General features: G+C 46.3%; 2 protein-coding genes across 2 annotated transcripts; one reads left to right on the top strand and one right to left on the bottom strand.

The window, feature by feature from the left end:
• Positions 1 to 276: 276 nt before the first annotated feature.
• On the top strand, positions 277 to 3,882 carry LOC110538453 (hemoglobin subunit beta-1-like). The gene is made up of 2 exons (XM_090193382.1): positions 277 to 474; positions 703 to 3,882. The coding sequence occupies exons 1-2, from the start codon at positions 383 to 385 to the stop codon at positions 923 to 925; spliced, it is 315 nt and encodes a 104-aa protein (XP_090049508.1). The 5' UTR covers positions 277 to 382; the 3' UTR covers positions 926 to 3,882.
• Positions 3,883 to 4,014: 132 nt separating this feature from the next.
• Positions 4,015 to 19,885, bottom strand: LOC149979376 (uncharacterized). Its single transcript, XM_090191399.1, has 4 exons — positions 19,679 to 19,885; positions 11,081 to 11,328; positions 8,976 to 10,183; positions 4,015 to 4,037 (listed from the first exon to the last, which is right to left on the bottom strand). Exons 1-4 carry the CDS (start codon positions 19,883 to 19,885, stop codon positions 4,015 to 4,017), a joined length of 1,686 nt encoding a protein of 561 aa, XP_090047525.1.
• Between the last annotated feature and the right edge of the window lie 546 nt (positions 19,886 to 20,431).

Here is a 20,431-nt window from a genome sequence, read left to right as displayed (position 1 = left end):
AACCTTGCTTTTATTCTTGCATCAGTTGGATAAATTAAAACTGTTTAGCTAGGGATCATACGAACTTTGAAACGTTGGTAATCTAGATAAACTGTATAGGCCTATTTACATATGCTTCCATCTTTTAGGATCTAACCTACAGACTTGATTCTGTAACAGCTAATAAATTAACATTTACTGTTGTTTTTAACAGATACATTATTGGAATTGATGTCATCAAATTCGAGAGCTGAAGTGCTCACTTGGCCAATACTGATCTTTGCCAGAGCCAATCAGTGGGCGGAGAGCACTCATAAATATAAGTTGCAGGCAAAGTTTCTCCCTAAACAAGACATTAATTTGTTTAATCTTGTTGCAAAACCGGAAAACAAACACTGACAACATGGTTGAATGGACAGACGCAGAGAAGAGCACCATCAGTGCTGTCTGGGGCAAAGTAGATATCAATGAGATCGGACCACTGGCTCTGGCAAGGTAGGTTATGGCTTCAGCCTCATTCAAATATATCATCTAATATAGTTTATAGTGGAGAAGATCATGAGTAATTATAACACTATTATACTTGTCCTGTTATCTATCATTACTATTAATATTGAGTTTATATTGTTAAGTTTGAATGGAGCATGTTAAACTATTAATTAGGCATATAATTGAAATACATTTGAAAATAATTAATATATTTCGGTGTTCTTGCAATGACAGAGTCCTGATCGTCTACCCCTGGACTCAGCGTTATTTCGGCTCTTTCGGAGATGTGTCCACTCCCGCAGCAATCATGGGCAACCCCAAAGTTGCTGCTCACGGCAGGGTCGTGTGTGGAGCTCTGGATAAAGCTGTGAAGAACATGGGCAACATCTTGGCCACATACAAGTCACTGAGCGAGACCCACAGTTCCACCACAAAATTCTTAACATCTTTATTTTAGGCTATACCCTATTTAGATGAGGGAAGTGGACCCCTATATGGTAGGTAATCGAAGAAAGAAAACAAGTGGGCGGCCAGTACGATGCAGAACACTTTAATAAACTATTTACAGGTAATATTTACAAAGCATACATATAAGTCTCAGGGCATCGTTTCCCCGAGCCTTCATAGCCTTAAGATCATTACTAGAACATTATTGTCTTTAGTATCCGAGTCGTTTCCCAGAGGCCTCGTCAGTGGCTCTTAAAAACGCTCTTATTAAAAACCTATGCACATCTACGAGTGATCCAGACCACTAATAGAGCAGCCGAGGGGCATGGTTAGATGCCTTTTTGCACTTCCGCGTCACTCATTTACAGAAGATCTCTGCTAAACATAGAATCAAGATGTCTAGCCTGTCTGACTGTGACTGCGGATAACAACAGAACGATGCTGACTACAAAAACAAATTTGCCGATGTAACTGCAATTGTTACAAACAAGTGAAGGATAAAAGTATGGTTCAAATGAAAACCGAGATGACTGTATTAAAAAACAGCCTACATACATGGGCATCTAAATCAAATCAAACCAAACTTTGTCACATGCGCCGAATACAACACAATAAAATACTTACCGTGAAATGCTAACTTACAAGTCCTTAACCAACAGTGCAGTTCAAGAAGAGTTAAGATAATATTTACCAAATATACTAAAGTAAAAAATAATTAAAAAGTATCAATAAAATAACAATAAATAGGCTATATACAGGTGGTACAGGTACCGAGTCAATGTGGTTAGTCGAGGTAATCGGTACATGTAGGTAGAGGTGACTATGCATAGATAATATACAGCGAGTAGCAGCAGTGTACAAAACAAATGGGGGTGTCAATGTAAATAGTACTGTGGCCATTTGATTAATTGTTCAGCAGTCTTATGGCTTGGGGGTAGAAGCTGTTAAGGATCCTTTTGGTCCTAGACTTGGCGCTACGGTACCGCTTGTCGTGCAGTAGCAGAGAAGTCTATGACTTACCCAAGTCTATGACTGGAGTGTCTGACAATTTTTGGGGCTTTCCTCTGACACTGCCTATTATGTAGGTCCTGCATGGCAGGAAGCTTGGTCACAGTGATGTACTGGGCTGTAAGCACTACCCTCTGTAGCGCCTTATGCTCAGATGCCGAGCAGTTGCCATACCAGGTGGCGATGCAACCGGTCAGGATGCTCTCGATGGTGCAGCTGTAGAACTCCTTGAGGACCCAGGGATCCATGCCAAATCTTTTTAGTCTCCTGAGGGGGAAAATGTGTTGTCGTGCCCCCTTCATGACTGTCTTGGTGTGTTTGGACCATGATAGCTTGTTGGTGATGTGGACACCAAGGAACCAAGGAAATTCTCGACCCGCTTCACTACAGCCCTGTCCGGCCCGCCTTTTCCTGTAGTCCACGATCGGCACCTTTGTCTTGCTCACAATGAGGGAAGAGGTTGTTGTCCTGGCACCACACTGCCAGGTCTCTGATTGTGTCAAGGCACAGATCTTGGGAAGGGAACCAACACATTTCTGCAGCTTTGAAGGTCCCCAAGAACACAGTGGCCTCCATCATTCTTAAATGGAAGAAGTTAGGAACCACCAAGACTCTTCCTAGAGCTGGCCGCCTGGCCAAACTGAGCAATCGGGGGAGAAGGGCCTTGGTCAGGGAGGTGACCAAGAATCAAATCAAATCAAATGTATTTGTCACACACACATGGTTAGCAGATGTTAATGTGAGGGTAGCGAAATGCTTGTGCTTCTAGTTCCGACAATGCAGTAATAACCAATGAGTAATCTAACCTAGCAATTCCAAAACTACTACCTTATACACACACGTGTAAAGGGATAAAGAATATGTACATAAAGATATATGAATGAGTGATGGTACAGAACGGCATAGGCAAGATGCAGTATATGGTATCGAGTACAGTATATACATATGAGATGAGTAATGTAGGGTATGTAAACAAAGTGGCATAGTTTAAAGTGGCTAGTGATACATGTATTACATAAAGATGCAGTAGATGATATAGAGTACAGTATATACATATACATATGAGATGAGTAATGTAGGGTATGTAAACATTATATTAAGTAGCATTGTTTAAAGTGTCTAGTGATATATTTTTACGTCAATTTCCATCCATTTCCATTATTAAAGTGGCTGGAGTTGAGTCAGTGTGTTGGCAGCAGCCACTCAATGTTAGTGGTGGCTGTTTAACAGTCTGATGGCCTTGAGATAGAAGCTGTTTTTTAGTCTCTCGGTCCCTGCTTTGATGCACCTGTACTGACCTCGCCTTCTGGATGATAGCGGGGTGAACAGGCAGTGGCTCGGGTGGTTGTTGTCCTTGATGATCTTTATGGCCTTCCTGTGACATCGGGTGGTGTAGGTGTCCTGGAACCCGATGGTCACTCTGACAGAGCTCCAGAGTTACCCTGTGGAGATGGAAGAACCTTCCAGAAGGACAACAATCTCTGCAGCACTCCAGATCCTTGATGAAAACCTTCTCCAGAGAGCTCAGGACCTCAGATTGGGAAGAAAGTTTACCTTCCAACCATAAAAACAACCATAAGCACACAACCAAGACAATGCAGGAGTGGTTTCAGGTCAAGTCTCTGAATTTCCTTGAGTGGCCCAGCCAGAGGCCAGACTTGAACATTTCTTGAGAGACCTGAAAATGGCTGTGCAGCGACGCTCCCCATCCAACCTGACAGAGCTTGAGAGGATCTGCAGAGAAGAATTGGAGAAACTCCCCAAATACAGGTGTGCGAAGCTGGTAGCATCATACCCAAGACAACTTGAGGCTGTAATCGCTGCCAAAGGTGCATCAACAAGGTACTTAGAGAAGGTCTGAATACTTATGTAAATGTCATATTTCGTTTTTTAAAAGTTTTTTTTAAATTAAAGTTGTATTTATTAAACATAAAAATAAAACATTGTACAGCATAAAAACATTGAGCATGAAATCAAGACATATCCTCCAACATAGCACATAGCACATATACACAGTCATAGCACATATACACAGTCATAGCACATATACACAGTCATAGCACATATACACAGCATAGCACATATACACAGTCAATACAGGTCACAATACAGAACTAAATGGGTTCACAAGCATAAGTAATCACCTCCCAGTCTTAGAAACATGACAAATAAAATGCGTCCAGATTCTAGAATTGTTGTTTCTACCAGTGATACTAGCAAGCATTTGCTTACGTATAGTATGATTTCCTTTCATTAGCCACAGTTATAGTACTCAGACTTCTTCCTATCCGTAGCCTAGGATTGTGCCACAATGATGAGTAAGTATCCTTGTTTTAGATGTGAAAATCCACATATCTTGTGTACTGTTCTCCACACCTCTTTTGAGTGTAACAAAATGTGGTTGGGTGTTTGACAGACCTCTGCCCTGTAAGACTATGTGACAGAATATCAACAGACCTCTCCCCTGTAAGACTACGTGACAGAGTATCAAAAGACCTCTCCCCTGTAAGACTACGTGACAGAGTATCAACAGACCTCTCCCTTGTAAGACTACGTGACAGAGTATCAACAGACCTCTCCCCTGTAAGACTACGTGACAGAGCATCAACAGATCTCTCCCCGTAAGACTACGTGGCAGAGTATCAACAGACCTCTCCCCTGTAAGACTACGTGACAGAGCATCAACAGATCTCTCCCCGTAAGACTACGTGACAGAGTATCAACAGACCTCTCCCCCGTAAGACTACGTGGCAGAGTATCAACAGACCTCTCCCCTGTAAGACTACGTGGCAGAGTATCAACAGACCTCTCCCCTGTAAGACTACGTGGCAGAGTATCAACAGACCTCTCCCTCGTAAGACTACGTGACAGAGTATCAACAGACCTCTCCCCCGTAAGACTACGTGACAGAGTATCAACAGATCTCTCCCCTTTAGGACTACGTGGCACAGTATCAACGGACCTCTCCCCTGTAAGACTACGTGACAGAGTATCAACGGACCTCTCCCCAGTAAGACTACGTGACAGAGTATCAACAGACCTCTCCCCCGTAAGACTACGTGACAGAGTATCAACAGACCTCTCCCCTGTAAGACTACGTGACAGAGTATCAAAAAATCTCTCCCCTTTAGGACTACGTGGCACAGTATCAACAGACCTCTCCCCTGTAAGACTACGTGACAGAGTATCGACAGACCTCTCCCCTGTAAGACTACGTGACAGAGTATCAACAGATCTCTCCCCTTTAGGACTACGTGGCACAGTATCAACAGACCTCTCCCCTGTAAGACTACGTGACAGAGTATCAACAGACCTCTCCCCTGTAAGACTACGTGACAGAGTATCAACAGATCTCTCCCCTGTAAGACTACGTGACAGAGTATCAACAGATCTCTCCCCTTTAGGACTACGTGGCACAGTATCAACGGACCTCTCCTCTGTAAGACTACGTGACAGAGTATCAACAGATCTCTCCCCTGTAAGACTACGTGACAGAGTATCAACAGATCTCTCCCCTTTAGGACTACGTGGCACAGTATCAACGGACCTCTCCCCTGTAAGACTACGTGACAGAGTATCAACAGACTTCTCCCCTGTAAGACTACGTGACAGAGTATCAACAGATCTCTCCCCGTAAGACTACGTGACAGAGTATCAACAGACCTCTCCCCTGTAAGACTACGTGACAGAGCATCAACAGATCTCTCCCCGTAAGACTACGTGACAGAGTATCAACAGACCTCTCCCCCGTAAGACTACGTGGCAGAGTATCAACAGACCTCTCCCCTGTAAGACTACGTGGCAGAGTATCAACAGACCTCTCCCCTGTAAGACTACGTGGCAGAGTATCAACAGACCTCTCCCTCGTAAGACTACGTGACAGAGTATCAACAGACCTCTCCCCCGTAAGACTACGTGACAGAGTATCAACAGATCTCTCCCCTTTAGGACTACGTGGCACAGTATCAACGGACCTCTCCCCTGTAAGACTACGTGACAGAGTATCAACGGACCTCTCCCCCGTAAGACTACGTGACAGAGTATCAACAGACCTCTCCCCCGTAAGACTACGTGACAGAGTATCAACAGACCTCTCCCATGTAAGACTACGTGACAGAGTATCAAAAAATCTCTCCCCTTTAGGACTACGTGGCAGAGTATCAACGGACCTCTCCCCTGTAAGACTACGTGAGAGAGTATCAACGGACCTCTCCCCTGTATGACTACGTGACAGAGTATCAACAGATCTCTCCCCTTTAGGACTACGTGGCACAGTATCAACAGACCTCTCCCCTGTAAGACTACGTGACAGAGTATCGACAGACCTCTCCCCTGTAAGACTACGTGACAGAGTATCAACAGATCTCTCCCCTTTAGGACTACATGGCACAGTATCAACAGACCTCTCCCCTGTAAGACTACGTGACAGAGTATCAACGGACTTCTCCCCTGTAAGACTACGTGACAGAGTATCAACAGATCTCTCCCCTGTAAGACTACGTGACAGAGTATCAACAGACCTCTCCCCTGTAAGACTACGTGACAGAGTATCAACAGATCTCTCCCCTGTAAGACTACGTGACAGAGTATCAACAGATCTCTCCCCTTTAGGACTACGTGGCACAGTATCAACGGACCTCTCCCCTGTAAGACTACGTGACAGAGTATCAACAGACTTCTCCCCTGTAAGACTATGTGACAGAGTATCAACAGATCTCTCCCCTGTAAGACTACGTGACAGAGTATCAACAGACCTCTCCCTTGTAAGACTATGTGACAGAGTATCAACAGACCTCTCCCCTGTAAGACTACGTAACAGAGTATCAACAGACCTCTCCCCTGTAAGACTACGTGACAGAGTATCAACAGACCTCTCCCCTGTAAGACTACGTGGCAGAGTATCAACAGACCTCTCCCCTGTAAGACTACGTGACAGAGTATCAACAGACCTCTCCCCTGTATGACTACGTGACAAAGTATCAACAGACCTCTCCCCTGTAAGACTACGTGACAGAGTATCAACAGACCTCTCCCCTGTAAGACTTTGTGACAGAGTATCAACAGACCTCTCCCCCGTAAGACTACGTGGCAGAGTATCAACAGACCTCTCCCCTGTATGACTACGTGACAGAGTATCAACAGACCTCTCCCCTGTAAGACTTCGTGACAGAGTATCAACAGACCTCTCCCCTGTAAGACTACGTGACAGAGTATCAACAGACCTCTCCCCTGTAAGATTACATGACAGAGTATCAACAGACCTCTCCCCTGTAGACTACGTGACAGAGTATCAACAGACCTCTCCCCTGTAAGACTACGTGACAGAGTATCAACAGACCTCTCCCCTGTAAGACTACGTGGCAGAGTATCAACAGACCTCTCCCCTGTAAGACTATGTGACAGAGTATCAACAGACCTCTCCCCTGTAGGACTATGTGACAGAGTATCAACAGACCTCTCCCCTGTAAGACTATGTGACAGAGTATCAACAGACCTCTCCCCTGTAAGTCTATGTGACAGAGTATCAACAGACCTCTCCTCTGTAAGACTACGTGACAGAGTATCAACAGACCTCTCCCCTGTAAGACTTTGTGACAGAGTATCAACAGACCTCTCCCCTCTAAGACTACGTGACAGAGTATCAACAGACCTCTCCCATGTAAGATTACGTGACAGAGTATCAACAGACCTCTCCCCTGTAAGACTACGTGACAGAGTATCAACAGACCTCTCCTCTGTAAGACTACGTGACAGAGTATCAACAGACCTCTCCCCTGTAAGACTACGTGTTAGAGTATCAACAGACCTCTCCCCTGTAAGACTATGTGACAGAGTATCAACAGACCTCTCCCCTGTAAGACTATGTGACAGAGTATCAACAGACCTCTCCCCTGTAAGTCTATGTGACAGAGTATCAACAGACCTCTCCCCTGTAAGACTATGTGACAGAGTATCAACAGACCTCTCCCCTGTAAGACTACGTGACAGAGTATCAACAGACCTCTCCCCTGTAAGACTGTGACAGAGTATCAACAGACCTCTCCCCCGTAAGACTACGTGACAGAGTATCAACAGACCTCTCCCCTGTAAGACTACGTGACAGAGTATCAAAAAATCTCTCCCCTTTAGGACTACGTGGCAGAGTATCAACGGACCTCTCCCCTGTAAGACTACGTGACAGAGTATCAACGGACCTCTCCCCTGTATGACTACGTGACAGAGTATCAACAGATCTCTCCCCTTTAGGACTACGTGGCACAGTATCAACAGACCTCTCCCCTGTAAGACTACGTGACAGAGTATCGACAGACCTCTCCCCTGTAAGACTACGTGACAGAGTATCAACAGATCTCTCCCCTTTAGGACTACGTGGCACAGTATCAACAGACCTCTCCCCTGTAAGACTACGTGACAGAGTATCAACAGATCTCTCCCCTGTAAGACTACGTGACAGAGTATCAACAGATCTCTCCCCTTTAGGACTACGTGGCACAGTATCAACGGACCTCTCCCCTGTAAGACTACGTGACAGAGTATCAACAGACTTCTCCCCTGTAAGACTATGTGACAGAGTATCAACAGATCTCTCCCCTGTAAGACTACGTGACAGAGTATCAACAGACCTCTCCCTTGTAAGACTATGTGACAGAGTATCAACAGACCTCTCCCCTGTAAGACTACGTAACAGAGTATCAACAGACCTCTCCCCTGTAAGACTACGTGACAGAGTATCAACAGACCTCTCCCCTGTAAGACTACGTGGCAGAGTATCAACAGACCTCTCCCCTGTAAGACTACGTGACAGAGTATCAACAGACCTCTCCCCTGTATGACTACGTGACAAAGTATCAACAGACCTCTCCCCTGTAAGACTACGTGACAGAGTATCAACAGACCTCTCCCCTGTAAGACTTTGTGACAGAGTATCAACAGACCTCTCCCCCGTAAGACTACGTGGCAGAGTATCAACAGACCTCTCCCCTGTATGACTACGTGACAGAGTATCAACAGACCTCTCCCCTGTAAGACTTCGTGACAGAGTATCAACAGACCTCTCCCCTGTAAGACTACGTAACAGAGTATCAACAGACCTCTCCCCTGTAAGATTACATGACAGAGTATCAACAGACCTCTCCCCTGTAGACTACGTGACAGAGTATCAACAGACCTCTCCCCTGTAAGACTACGTGACAGAGTATCAACAGACCTCTCCCCTGTAAGACTACGTGGCAGAGTATCAACAGACCTCTCCCCTGTAAGACTATGTGACAGAGTATCAACAGACCTCTCCCCTGTAGGACTATGTGACAGAGTATCAAAAGACCTCTCCCCTGTAAGACTATTTGACAGAGTATCAACAGACCTCTCCCCTGTAAGACTATGTGACAGAGTATCAACAGACCTCTCCCCTGTAAGACTACGTGACAGAGTATCAACAGACCTCTCCTCTGTAAGACTACGTGACAGAGTATCAACAGACCTCTCCCCTGTAAGACTACGTGTTAGAGTATCAACAGACCTCTCCCCTGTAAGACTATGTGACAGAGTATCAACAGACCTCTCCCCTGTAAGACTATGTGACAGAGTATCAACAGACCTCTCCCCTGTAGGACTATGTGACAGAGTATCAAAAGACCTCTCCCCTGTAAGACTATTTGACAGAGTATCAACAGACCTCTCCCCTGTAAGACTATGTGACAGAGTATCAACAGACCTCTCCCCTGTAAGACTACGTGACAGAGTATCAACAGACCTCTCCCCTGTAAGACTATGTGACAGAGTATCAACAGACCTCTCCCCTGTAGGACTATGTGACAGAGTATCAAAAGACCTCTCCCCTGTAAGACTATTTGACAGAGTATCAACAGACCTCTCCCCTGTAAGACTATGTGACAGAGTATCAACAGACCTCTCCCCTGTAAGACTACGTGACAGAGTATCAACAGACCTCTCCCCTGTAAGACTATGTGACAGAGTATCAACAGACCTCTCCCCTGTAAGTCTATGTGACAGAGTATCAACAGACCTCTCCTCTGTAAGACTACGTGACAGAGTATCAACAGACCTCTCCCCTGTAAGACTTTGTGATAGAGTATCAACAGACCTCTCCCCTGTAAGACTATGTGACAGAGTATCAACAGACCTCTCCCATGTAAGATTACGTGACAGAGTATCAACAGACCTCTCCCCTGTAAGACTACGTGACAGAGTATCAACAGACCTCTCCTCTGTAAGACTACGTGACAGAGTATCAACAGACCTCTCCCCTGTAAGACTACGTGTTAGAGTATCAACAGACCTCTCCCCTGTAAGACTATGTGACAGAGTATCAACAGACCTCTCCCCTGTAAGACTATGTGACAGAGTATCAACAGACCTCTCCCCTGTAAGTCTATGTGACAGAGTATCAACAGACCTCTCCCCTGTAAGACTATGTGACAGAGTATCAACAGACCTCTCCCCTGTAAGACTACGTGACAGAGTATCAACAGACCTCTCCCCTGTAAGACTATGTGACAGAGTATCAACAGACCTCTCCCCCGTAAGACTACGTGACAGAGTATCAACAGACCTCTCCCCTGTAAGACTACGTGACAGAGTATCAAAAAATCTCTCCCCTTTAGGACTACGTGGCAGAGTATCAACGGACCTCTCCCCTGTAAGACTACGTGACAGAGTATCAACGGACCTCTCCCCTGTATGACTACGTGACAGAGTATCAACAGATCTCTCCCCTTTAGGACTACGTGGCACAGTATCAACAGACCTCTCCCCTGTAAGACTACGTGACAGAGTATCGACAGACCTCTCCCCTGTAAGACTACGTGACAGAGTATCAACAGATCTCTCCCCTTTAGGACTACGTGGCACAGTATCAACAGACCTCTCCCCTGTAAGACTACGTGACAGAGTATCAACAGACCTCTCCCCTGTAAGACTACGTGACAGAGTATCAACAGATCTCTCCCCTGTAAGACTACGTGACAGAGTATCAACAGATCTCTCCCCTTTAGGACTACGTGGCACAGTATCAACGGACCTCTCCCCTGTAAGACTACGTGACAGAGTATCAACAGATCTCTCCCCTGTAAGACTACGTGACAAAGTATCAACAGACCTCTCCCCTGTAAGACTACGTGACAGAGTATCAACAGACCTCTCCCCTGTAAGACTTTGTGACAGAGTATCAACAGACCTCTCCCCCGTAAGACTACGTGGCAGAGTATCAACAGACCTCTCCCCTGTATGACTACGTGACAGAGTATCAACAGACCTCTCCCCTGTAAGACTTCGTGACAGAGTATCAACAGACCTCTCCCCTGTAAGACTACGTGACAGAGTATCAACAGACCTCTCCCCTGTAAGATTACATGACAGAGTATCAACAGACCTCTCCCCTGTAGACTACGTGACAGAGTATCAACAGACCTCTCCCCTGTAGACTACGTGACAGAGTATCAACAGACCTCTCCCCTGTAAGACTATGTGACAGAGTATCAACAGACCTCTCCCCTGTAAGACTACGTGACAGAGTATCAACAGACCTCTCCCCTGTAAGACTATGTGACAGAGTATCAACAGACCTCTCCCCCGTAAGACTACGTGACAGAGTATCAACAGACCTCTCCCCTGTAAGACTACGTGACAGAGTATCAAAAAATCTCTCCCCTTTAGGACTACGTGGCAGAGTATCAACGGACCTCTCCCCTGTAAGACTACGTGACAGAGTATCAACGGACCTCTCCCCTGTATGACTACGTGACAGAGTATCAACAGATCTCTCCCCTTTAGGACTACGTGGCACAGTATCAACAGACCTCTCCCCTGTAAGACTACGTGACAGAGTATCGACAGACCTCTCCCCTGTAAGACTACGTGACAGAGTATCAACAGATCTCTCCCCTTTAGGACTACGTGGCACAGTATCAACAGACCTCTCCCCTGTAAGACTACGTGACAGAGTATCAACAGACCTCTCCCCTGTAAGACTACGTGACAGAGTATCAACAGATCTCTCCCCTGTAAGACTACGTGACAGAGTATCAACAGATCTCTCCCCTTTAGGACTACGTGGCACAGTATCAACGGACCTCTCCCCTGTAAGACTACGTGACAGAGTATCAACAGACCTCTCCCCTGTAAGACTACGTGACAAAGTATCAACAGACCTCTCCCCTGTAAGACTACGTGACAGAGTATCAACAGACCTCTCCCCTGTAAGACTTTGTGACAGAGTATCAACAGACCTCTCCCCCGTAAGACTACGTGGCAGAGTATCAACAGACCTCTCCCCTGTATGACTACGTGACAGAGTATCAACAGACCTCTCCCCTGTAAGACTTCGTGACAGAGTATCAACAGACCTCTCCCCTGTAAGACTACGTGACAGAGTATCAACAGACCTCTCCCCTGTAAGATTACATGACAGAGTATCAACAGACCTCTCCCCTGTAGACTACGTGACAGAGTATCAACAGACCTCTCCCCTGTAAGACTACGTGACAGAGTATCAACAGACCTCTCCCCTGTAAGACTACGTGGCAGAGTATCAACAGACCTCTCCCCTGTAAGACTATGTGACAGAGTATCAACAGACCTCTCCCCTGTAAGTCTATGTGACAGAGTATCAACAGACCTCTCCTCTGTAAGACTACGTGACAGAGTATCAACAGACCTCTCCCCTGTAAGACTTTGTGATAGAGTATCAACAGACCTCTCCCCTGTAAGACTATGTGACAGAGTATCAACAGACCTCTCCCATGTAAGATTACGTGACAGAGTATCAACAGACCTCTCCCCTGTAAGACTACGTGACAGAGTATCAACAGACCTCTCCTCTGTAAGACTACGTGACAGAGTATCAACAGACCTCTCCCCTGTAAGACTACGTGTTAGAGTATCAACAGACCTCTCCCCTGTAAGACTATGTGACAGAGTATCAACAGACCTCTCCCCTGTAAGACTATGTGACAGAGTATCAACAGACCTCTCCCCTGTAAGTCTATGTGACAGAGTATCAACAGACCTCTCCCCTGTAAGACTATGTGACAGAGTATCAACAGACCTCTCCCCTGTAAGACTACGTGACAGAGTATCAACAGACCTCTCCCCTGTAAGACTATGTGACAGAGTATCAACAGACCTCTCCCCCGTAAGACTATGTGACAGAGTATCAACAGACCTCTCCCCTGTAAGACTACGTGACAGAGTATCAAAAAATCTCTCCCCTTTAGGACTACGTGGCAGAGTATCAACGGACCTCTCCCCTGTAAGACTACGTGACAGAGTATCAACGGACCTCTCCCCTGTATGACTACGTGACAGAGTATCAACAGATCTCTCCCCTTTAGGACTACGTGGCACAGTATCAACAGACCTCTCCCCTGTAAGACTACGTGACAGAGTATTGACAGACCTCTCCCCTGTAAGACTACGTGACAGAGTATCAACAGATCTCTCCCCTTTAGGACTACGTGGCACAGTATCAACAGACCTCTCCCCTGTAAGACTACGTGACAGAGTATCAACAGACCTCTCCCCTGTAAGACTACGTGACAGAGTATCAACAGATCTCTCCCCTGTAAGACTACGTGACAGAGTATCAACAGATCTCTCCCCTTTAGGACTACGTGGCACAGTATCAACGGACCTCTCCCCTGTAAGACTACGTGACAGAGTATCAACAGATCTCTCCCCTGTAAGACTACGTGACAAAGTATCAACAGACCTCTCCCCTGTAAGACTACGTGACAGAGTATCAACAGACCTCTCCCCTGTAAGACTTTGTGACAGAGTATCAACAGACCTCTCCCCCGTAAGACTACGTGGCAGAGTATCAACAGACCTCTCCCCTGTATGACTACGTGACAGAGTATCAACAGACCTCTCCCCTGTAAGACTTCGTGACAGAGTATCAACAGACCTCTCCCCTGTAAGACTACGTGACAGAGTATCAACAGACCTCTCCCCTGTAAGATTACATGACAGAGTATCAACAGACCTCTCCCCTGTAGACTACGTGACAGAGTATCAACAGACCTCTCCCCTGTAAGACTACGTGACAGAGTATCAACAGACCTCTCCCCTGTAAGACTACGTGGCAGAGTATCAACAGACCTCTCCCCTGTAAGACTATGTGACAGAGTATCAACAGACCTCTCCCCTGTAGGACTATGTGACAGAGTATCAAAAGACCTCTCCCCTGTAAGACTATTTGACAGAGTATCAACAGACCTCTCCCCTGTAAGACTATGTGACAGAGTATCAACAGACCTCTCCCCTGTAAGACTACGTGACAGAGTATCAACAGACCTCTCCCCTGTAAGACTATGTGACAGAGTATCAACAGACCTCTCCCCTGTAAGTCTATGTGACAGAGTATCAACAGACCTCTCCTCTGTAAGACTACGTGACAGAGTATCAACAGACCTCTCCCCTTTAAGACTTTGTGACAGAGTATCAACAGACCTCTCCCCTGTAAGACTACGTGACAGAGTATCAACAGACCTCTCCCATGTAAGATTACGTGACAGAGTATCAACAGACCTCTCCCCTGTAAGACTACGTGACAGAGTATCAACAGACCTCTCCTCTGTAAGACTACGTGACAGAGTATCAACAGACCTCTCCCCTGTAAGACTACGTGTTAGAGTATCAACAGACCTCTCCCCTGTAAGACTATGTGACAGAGTATCAACAGACCTCTCCCCTGTAAGACTATGTGACAGAGTATCAACAGACCTCTCCCCTGTAAGTCTATGTGACAGAGTATCAACAGACCTCTCCCCTGTAAGACTACGTGACAGAGTATCAACAGACCTCTCCCCTGTAAGACTACGTGACAGAGTATCAAAAAATCTCTCCCCTTTAGGACTACGTGGCAGAGTATCAACGGACCTCTCCCCTGTAAGACTACGTGACAGAGTATCAACGGACCTCTCCCCTGTATGACTACGTGACAGAGTATCAACAGATCTCTCCCCTTTAGGACTACGTGGCACAGTATCAACAGACCTCTCCCCTGTAAGACTACGTGACAGAGTATCGACAGACCTCTCCCCTGTAAGACTACGTGACAGAGTATCAACAGATCTCTCCCCTTTAGGACTACGTGGCACAGTATCAACAGACCTCTCCCCTGTAAGACTACGTGACAGAGTATCAACAGACCTCTCCCCTGTAAGACTACGTGACAGAGTATCAACAGATCTCTCCCCTGTAAGACTACGTGACAGAGTATCAACAGATCTCTCCCCTTTAGGACTACGTGGCACAGTATCAACAGACCTCTCCCCTGTAAGACTACGTGACAGAGTATCAACGGACTTCTCCCCTGTAAGACTACGTGACAGAGTATCAACAGATCTCTCCCCTGTAAGACTACGTGACAGAGTATCAACAGACCTCTCCCCTGTAAGACTACGTGACAGAGTATCAACAGATCTCTCCCCTGTAAGACTACGTGACAGAGTATCAACAGATCTCTCCCCTTTAGGACTACGTGGCACAGTATCAACGGACCTCTCCCCTGTAAGACTACGTGACAGAGTATCAACAGACTTCTCCCCTGTAAGACTATGTGACAGAGTATCAACAGATCTCTCCCCTGTAAGACTACGTGACAGAGTATCAACAGACCTCTCCCTTGTAAGACTATGTGACAGAGTATCAACAGACCTCTCCCCTGTAAGACTACGTAACAGAGTATCAACAGACCTCTCCCCTGTAAGACTACGTGACAGAGTATCAACAGACCTCTCCCCTGTAAGACTACGTGGCAGAGTATCAACAGACCTCTCCCCTGTAAGACTACATGACAGAGTATCAACAGACCTCTCCCCTGTATGACTACGTGACAAAGTATCAACAGACCTCTCCCCTGTAAGACTACGTGACAGAGTATCAACAGACCTCTCCCCTGTAAGACTTTGTGACAGAGTATCAACAGACCTCTCCCCCGTAAGACTACGTGGCAGAGTATCAACAGACCTCTCCCCTGTATGACTACGTGACAGAGTATCAACAGACCTCTCCCCTGTAAGACTTCGTGACAGAGTATCAACAGACCTCTCCCCTGTAAGACTACGTGACAGAGTATCAACAGACCTCTCCCCTGTAAGATTACATGACAGAGTATCAACAGACCTCTCCCCTGTAGACTACGTGACAGAGTATCAACAGACCTCTCCCCTGTAAGACTACGTGACAGAGTATCAACAGACCTCTCCCCTGTAAGACTACGTGGCAGAGTATCAACAGACCTCTCCCCTGTAAGACTATGTGACAGAGTATCAACAGACCTCTCCCCTGTAGGACTATGTGACAGAGTATCAAAAGACCTCTCCCCTGTAAGACTATTTGACAGAGTATCAACAGACCTCTCCCCTGTAAGACTATGTGACAGAGTATCAACAGACCTCTCCCCTGTAAGACTACGTGACAGAGTATCAACAGACCTCTCCCCTGTAAGACTATGTGACAGAGTATCAACAGACCTCTCCCCTGTAAGTCTATGTGACAGAGTATCAACAGACCTCTCCTCTGTAAGACTACGTGACAGAGTATCAACAGACCTCTCCCCTGTAAGACTTTGTGATAGAGTATCAACAGACCTCTCCCCTGTAAGACTATGTGACAGAGTATCAACAGACCTCTCCCATGTAAGATTACGTGACAGAGTATCAACAGACCTCTCCCCTGTAAGACTACGTGACAGAGTATCAACAGACCTCTCCTCTGTAAGACTACGTGACAGAGTATCAACAGACCTCTCCCCTGTAAGACTACGTGTTAGAGTATCAACAGACCTCTCCCCTGTAAGACTATGTGACAGAGTATCAACAGACCTCTCCCCTGTAAGACTATGTAACAGAGTATCAACAGACCTCTCCCCTGTAAGTCTATGTGACAGAGTATCAACAGACCTCTCCCCTGTAAGACTATGTGACAGAGTATCAACAGACCTCTCCCCTGTAAGACTACGTGACAGAGTATCAACAGACCTCTCCCCTGTAAGACTATGTGACAGAGTATCAACAGACCTCTCCCCCGTAAGACTACGTGACAGAGTATCAACAGACCTCTCCCCTGTAAGACTACGTGACAGAGTATCAAAAAATCTCTCCCCTTTAGGACTACGTGGCAGAGTATCAACGGACCTCTCCCCTGTAAGACTACGTGACAGAGTATCAACGGACCTCTCCCCTGTATGACTACGTGACAGAGTATCAACAGATCTCTCCCCTTTAGGACTACGTGGCACAGTATCAACAGACCTCTCCCCTGTAAGACTACGTGACAGAGTATCGACAGACCTCTCCCCTGTAAGACTACGTGACAGAGTATCAACAGATCTCTCCCCTTTAGGACTACGTGGCACAGTATCAACAGACCTCTCCCCTGTAAGACTACGTGACAGAGTATCAACAGACCTCTCCCCTGTAAGACTACGTGACAGAGTATCAACAGATCTCTCCCCTGTAAGACTACGTGACAGAGTATCAACAGATCTCTCCCCTTTAGGACTACGTGGCACAGTATCAACGGACCTCTCCCCTGTAAGACTACGTGACAGAGTATCAACAGATCTCTCCCCTGTAAGACTACGTGACAGAGTATCAACAGATCTCTCCCCTTTAGGACTACGTGGCACAGTATCAACGGACCTCTCCCCTGTAAGACTACGTGACAGAGTATCAACAGACTTCTCCCCTGTAAGACTACGTGACAGAGTATCAACAGATCTCTCCCCGTAAGACTACGTGACAGAGTATCAACAGACCTCTCCCCTGTAAGACTACGTGACAGAGCATCAACAGATCTCTCCCCGTAAGACTACGTGACAGAGTATCAACAGACCTCTCCCCCGTAAGACTACGTGACAGAGTATCAACAGATCTCTCCCCTTTAGGACTACGTGGCACAGTATCAACGGACCTCTCCCCTGTAAGACTACGTGACAGAGTATCAACGGACCTCTCCCCCGTAAGACTACGTGACAGAGTATCAACAGACCTCTCCCCCGTAAGACTACGTGACAGAGTATCAACAGACCTCTCCCCTGTAAGACTACGTGACAGAGTATCAAAAAATCTCTCCCCTTTAGGACTACGTGGCAGAGTATCAACGGACCTCTCCCCTGTAAGACTACGTGACAGAGTATCAACGGACCTCTCCCCTGTATGACTACGTGACAGAGTATCAACAGATCTCTCCCCTTTAGGACTACGTGGCACAGTATCAACAGACCTCTCCCCTGTAAGACTACGTGACAGAGTATCGACAGACCTCTCCCCTGTAAGACTACGTGACAGAGTATCAACAGATCTCTCCCCTCTAGGACTACGTGGCACAGTATCAACAGACCTCTCCCCTGTAAGACTACGTGACAGAGTATCAACGGACTTCTCCCCTGTAAGACTACGTGACAGAGTATCAACAGATCTCTCCCCTGTAAGACTACGTGACAGAGTATCAACAGACCTCTCCCCTGTAAGACTACGTGACAGAGTATCAACAGATCTCTCCCCTGTAAGACTACGTGACAGAGTATCAACAGATCTCTCCCCTTTAGGACTACGTGGCACAGTATCAACGGACCTCTCCCCTGTAAGACTACGTGACAGAGTATCAACAGACTTCTCCCCTGTAAGACTACGTGACAGAGTATCAACAGATCTCTCCCCTGTAAGACTACGTGACAGAGTATCAACAGACCTCTCCCCTGTAAGACTACGTAACAGAGTATCAACAGACCTCTCCCCTGTAAGACTACGTGACAGAGTATCAACAGACCTCTCCCCTGTAAGACTACGTGGCAGAGTATCAACAGACCTCTCCCCCGTAAGACTACGTGGCAGAGTATCAACAGACCTCTCCCCTGTATGACTACGTGACAGAGTATCAACAGACCTCTCCCCCGTAAGACTACGTGACAGAGTATCAACAGACCTCTCCCCTGTAAGACTTTGTGACAGAGTATCAACAGACCTCTCCCCTGTAAGACTACGTGGCAGAGTATCAACAGACCTCTCCCATGTAAGATTACGTGACAGAGTATCAACAGACCTCTCCCCTGTAAGACTACGTGACAGAGTATCAACAGACCTCTCCTCTGTAAGACTACGTGACAGAGTATCAACAGACCTCTCCCCTGTAAGACTGACTACGTGTTAGAGTATCAACAGACCTCTCCCCTGTAAGACTATGTGACAGAGTATCAACAGACCTCTCCCCTGTAAGACTATGTGACAGAGTATCAACAGACCTCTCCCCTGTAAGACTATGTGACAGAGTATCAACAGGGGTGAAAGGATAACTTAGTTCCCGTTCTACTGTTATCCATTCCAAGCCAGCGTCCCTTTAGCCCCAATATTTCGCCAATTTAGCCATTTCAAACGATACATTGTACAATGTAACATCTGGTAAAGCCAAGCCTCCTACATCTCTTGGTGAGCACATCTTCTTCATATTAATCCTGTTTCATTTCCTATCCCACAAAAAGTATTTAGTTAATTTGTCATATTGTTTAAAATACCGGTTTGGATTATTCATTGCAGAGATATAGTTAATTTGTGGGACTACAACCATTTTAATCACGTTGATCATTCCCCATAAAGGAAGTTTCATCCTTTCCCAAAACCTATCCCAAAATAAAACAAAAGCAACTAGGAATTTCACGTTGCTTCTCAGATGAGTCAATCATCACAGAACTGTCTTTGATGCTGCAGAAAATAACCTGCAGTGGGTGCCTGACCTGCTCGTGTAGCTGTTTCTTCGCTGTTGCAAACTTCTTCCTCTTCATTTCCAGTTCCTTGAACAAGTCTGGGGGAAAGAGACAGCCGGTGGCCTTCCCACTGAACGCCACCCCTTTCTTTCGCCGCTTTAAGTACCTTAGTCCCGGGCTGTAGATCGTTGGTAGCGGATGAGAACCGTTATCGGGGGGCCTATTCTCGCCAGGCATCGTTAAACTGGTACGTGTTCGTTCAATTTCGAATTCGTGCACGTCATCAAATCCGAATCCCGCGATGAATTTCTGCACACATGAAATTAGTCCACCGCCAGCCTCACTCCCCTCTTTCAGATTATCCAATCTCACCGTATTTCTCCTATTTCTGTTCTCAAATTATTAAACACGATTCCACAATATATCCATTTTTTCCCACATGATTCTCATTACCCTTCTCCAGACGGGAGATGGCATCCTTCACTGTTGATATCCGTCACTCATCCTCTCTCTTGTATCGCATCAACTTTTTCCTTTAGCTCGGTAGTTGTTTTTTTTTTTATCGTGGAGACATCGGATGCAACATCAAACAATATCGTGTTCATCTTTCGCATTTGCTCAAATAGATCCTAAAAATTGACCGATTTCTCTGGGTTTACGTGTTAATCCATGTCTTCGTGGGGGTGTTCGGGAGGACTTACTGTTTGTTTGCTAGCGGATGTGGCCTTCTGTGAATACCGCGTGTTGGGCTTGAATACATTTTTAGCGTGTGTCGACATTCCA

This window comes from Oncorhynchus mykiss, chromosome 12 (assembly GCF_057628025.1).
Source record: "Oncorhynchus mykiss isolate SJ-2025 chromosome 12, ASM5762802v1, whole genome shotgun sequence".
NCBI classification, from domain to species: domain Eukaryota; kingdom Metazoa; phylum Chordata; class Actinopteri; order Salmoniformes; family Salmonidae; genus Oncorhynchus; species Oncorhynchus mykiss.
This window is presented reverse-complemented; position numbering and strand designations above follow the sequence as displayed.

Excerpts from the sequence above, each read along its gene's own strand:
- LOC110538453 (XM_090193382.1), top strand. The coding sequence starts at position 383 with ATGGTTGAATGGACAGACGCAGAGAAGAGCACCATCAGTGCTGTCTGG. Across the intron at positions 475-702 it reads GGACCACTGGCTCTGGCAAG|AGTCCTGATCGTCTACCCCT; the intron begins GTAGGTTATGGC and ends TTGCAATGACAG.
- LOC149979376 (XM_090191399.1), bottom strand. The coding sequence starts at position 19,885 with ATGCCTGGCGAGAATAGGCCCCCCGATAACGGTTCTCATCCGCTACCA. Across the intron at positions 11,329-19,678 it reads AGAAACAGCTACACGAGCAG|TCTACAGGGGAGAGGTCTGT; the intron begins GTCAGGCACCCA and ends TCTGTCACGTAG. Across the intron at positions 10,184-11,080 it reads CAAAGTCTTACAGGGGAGAG|GTCTGTTGATACTCTGTCAC; the intron begins GTCTGTTGATAC and ends TACAGGGGAGAG.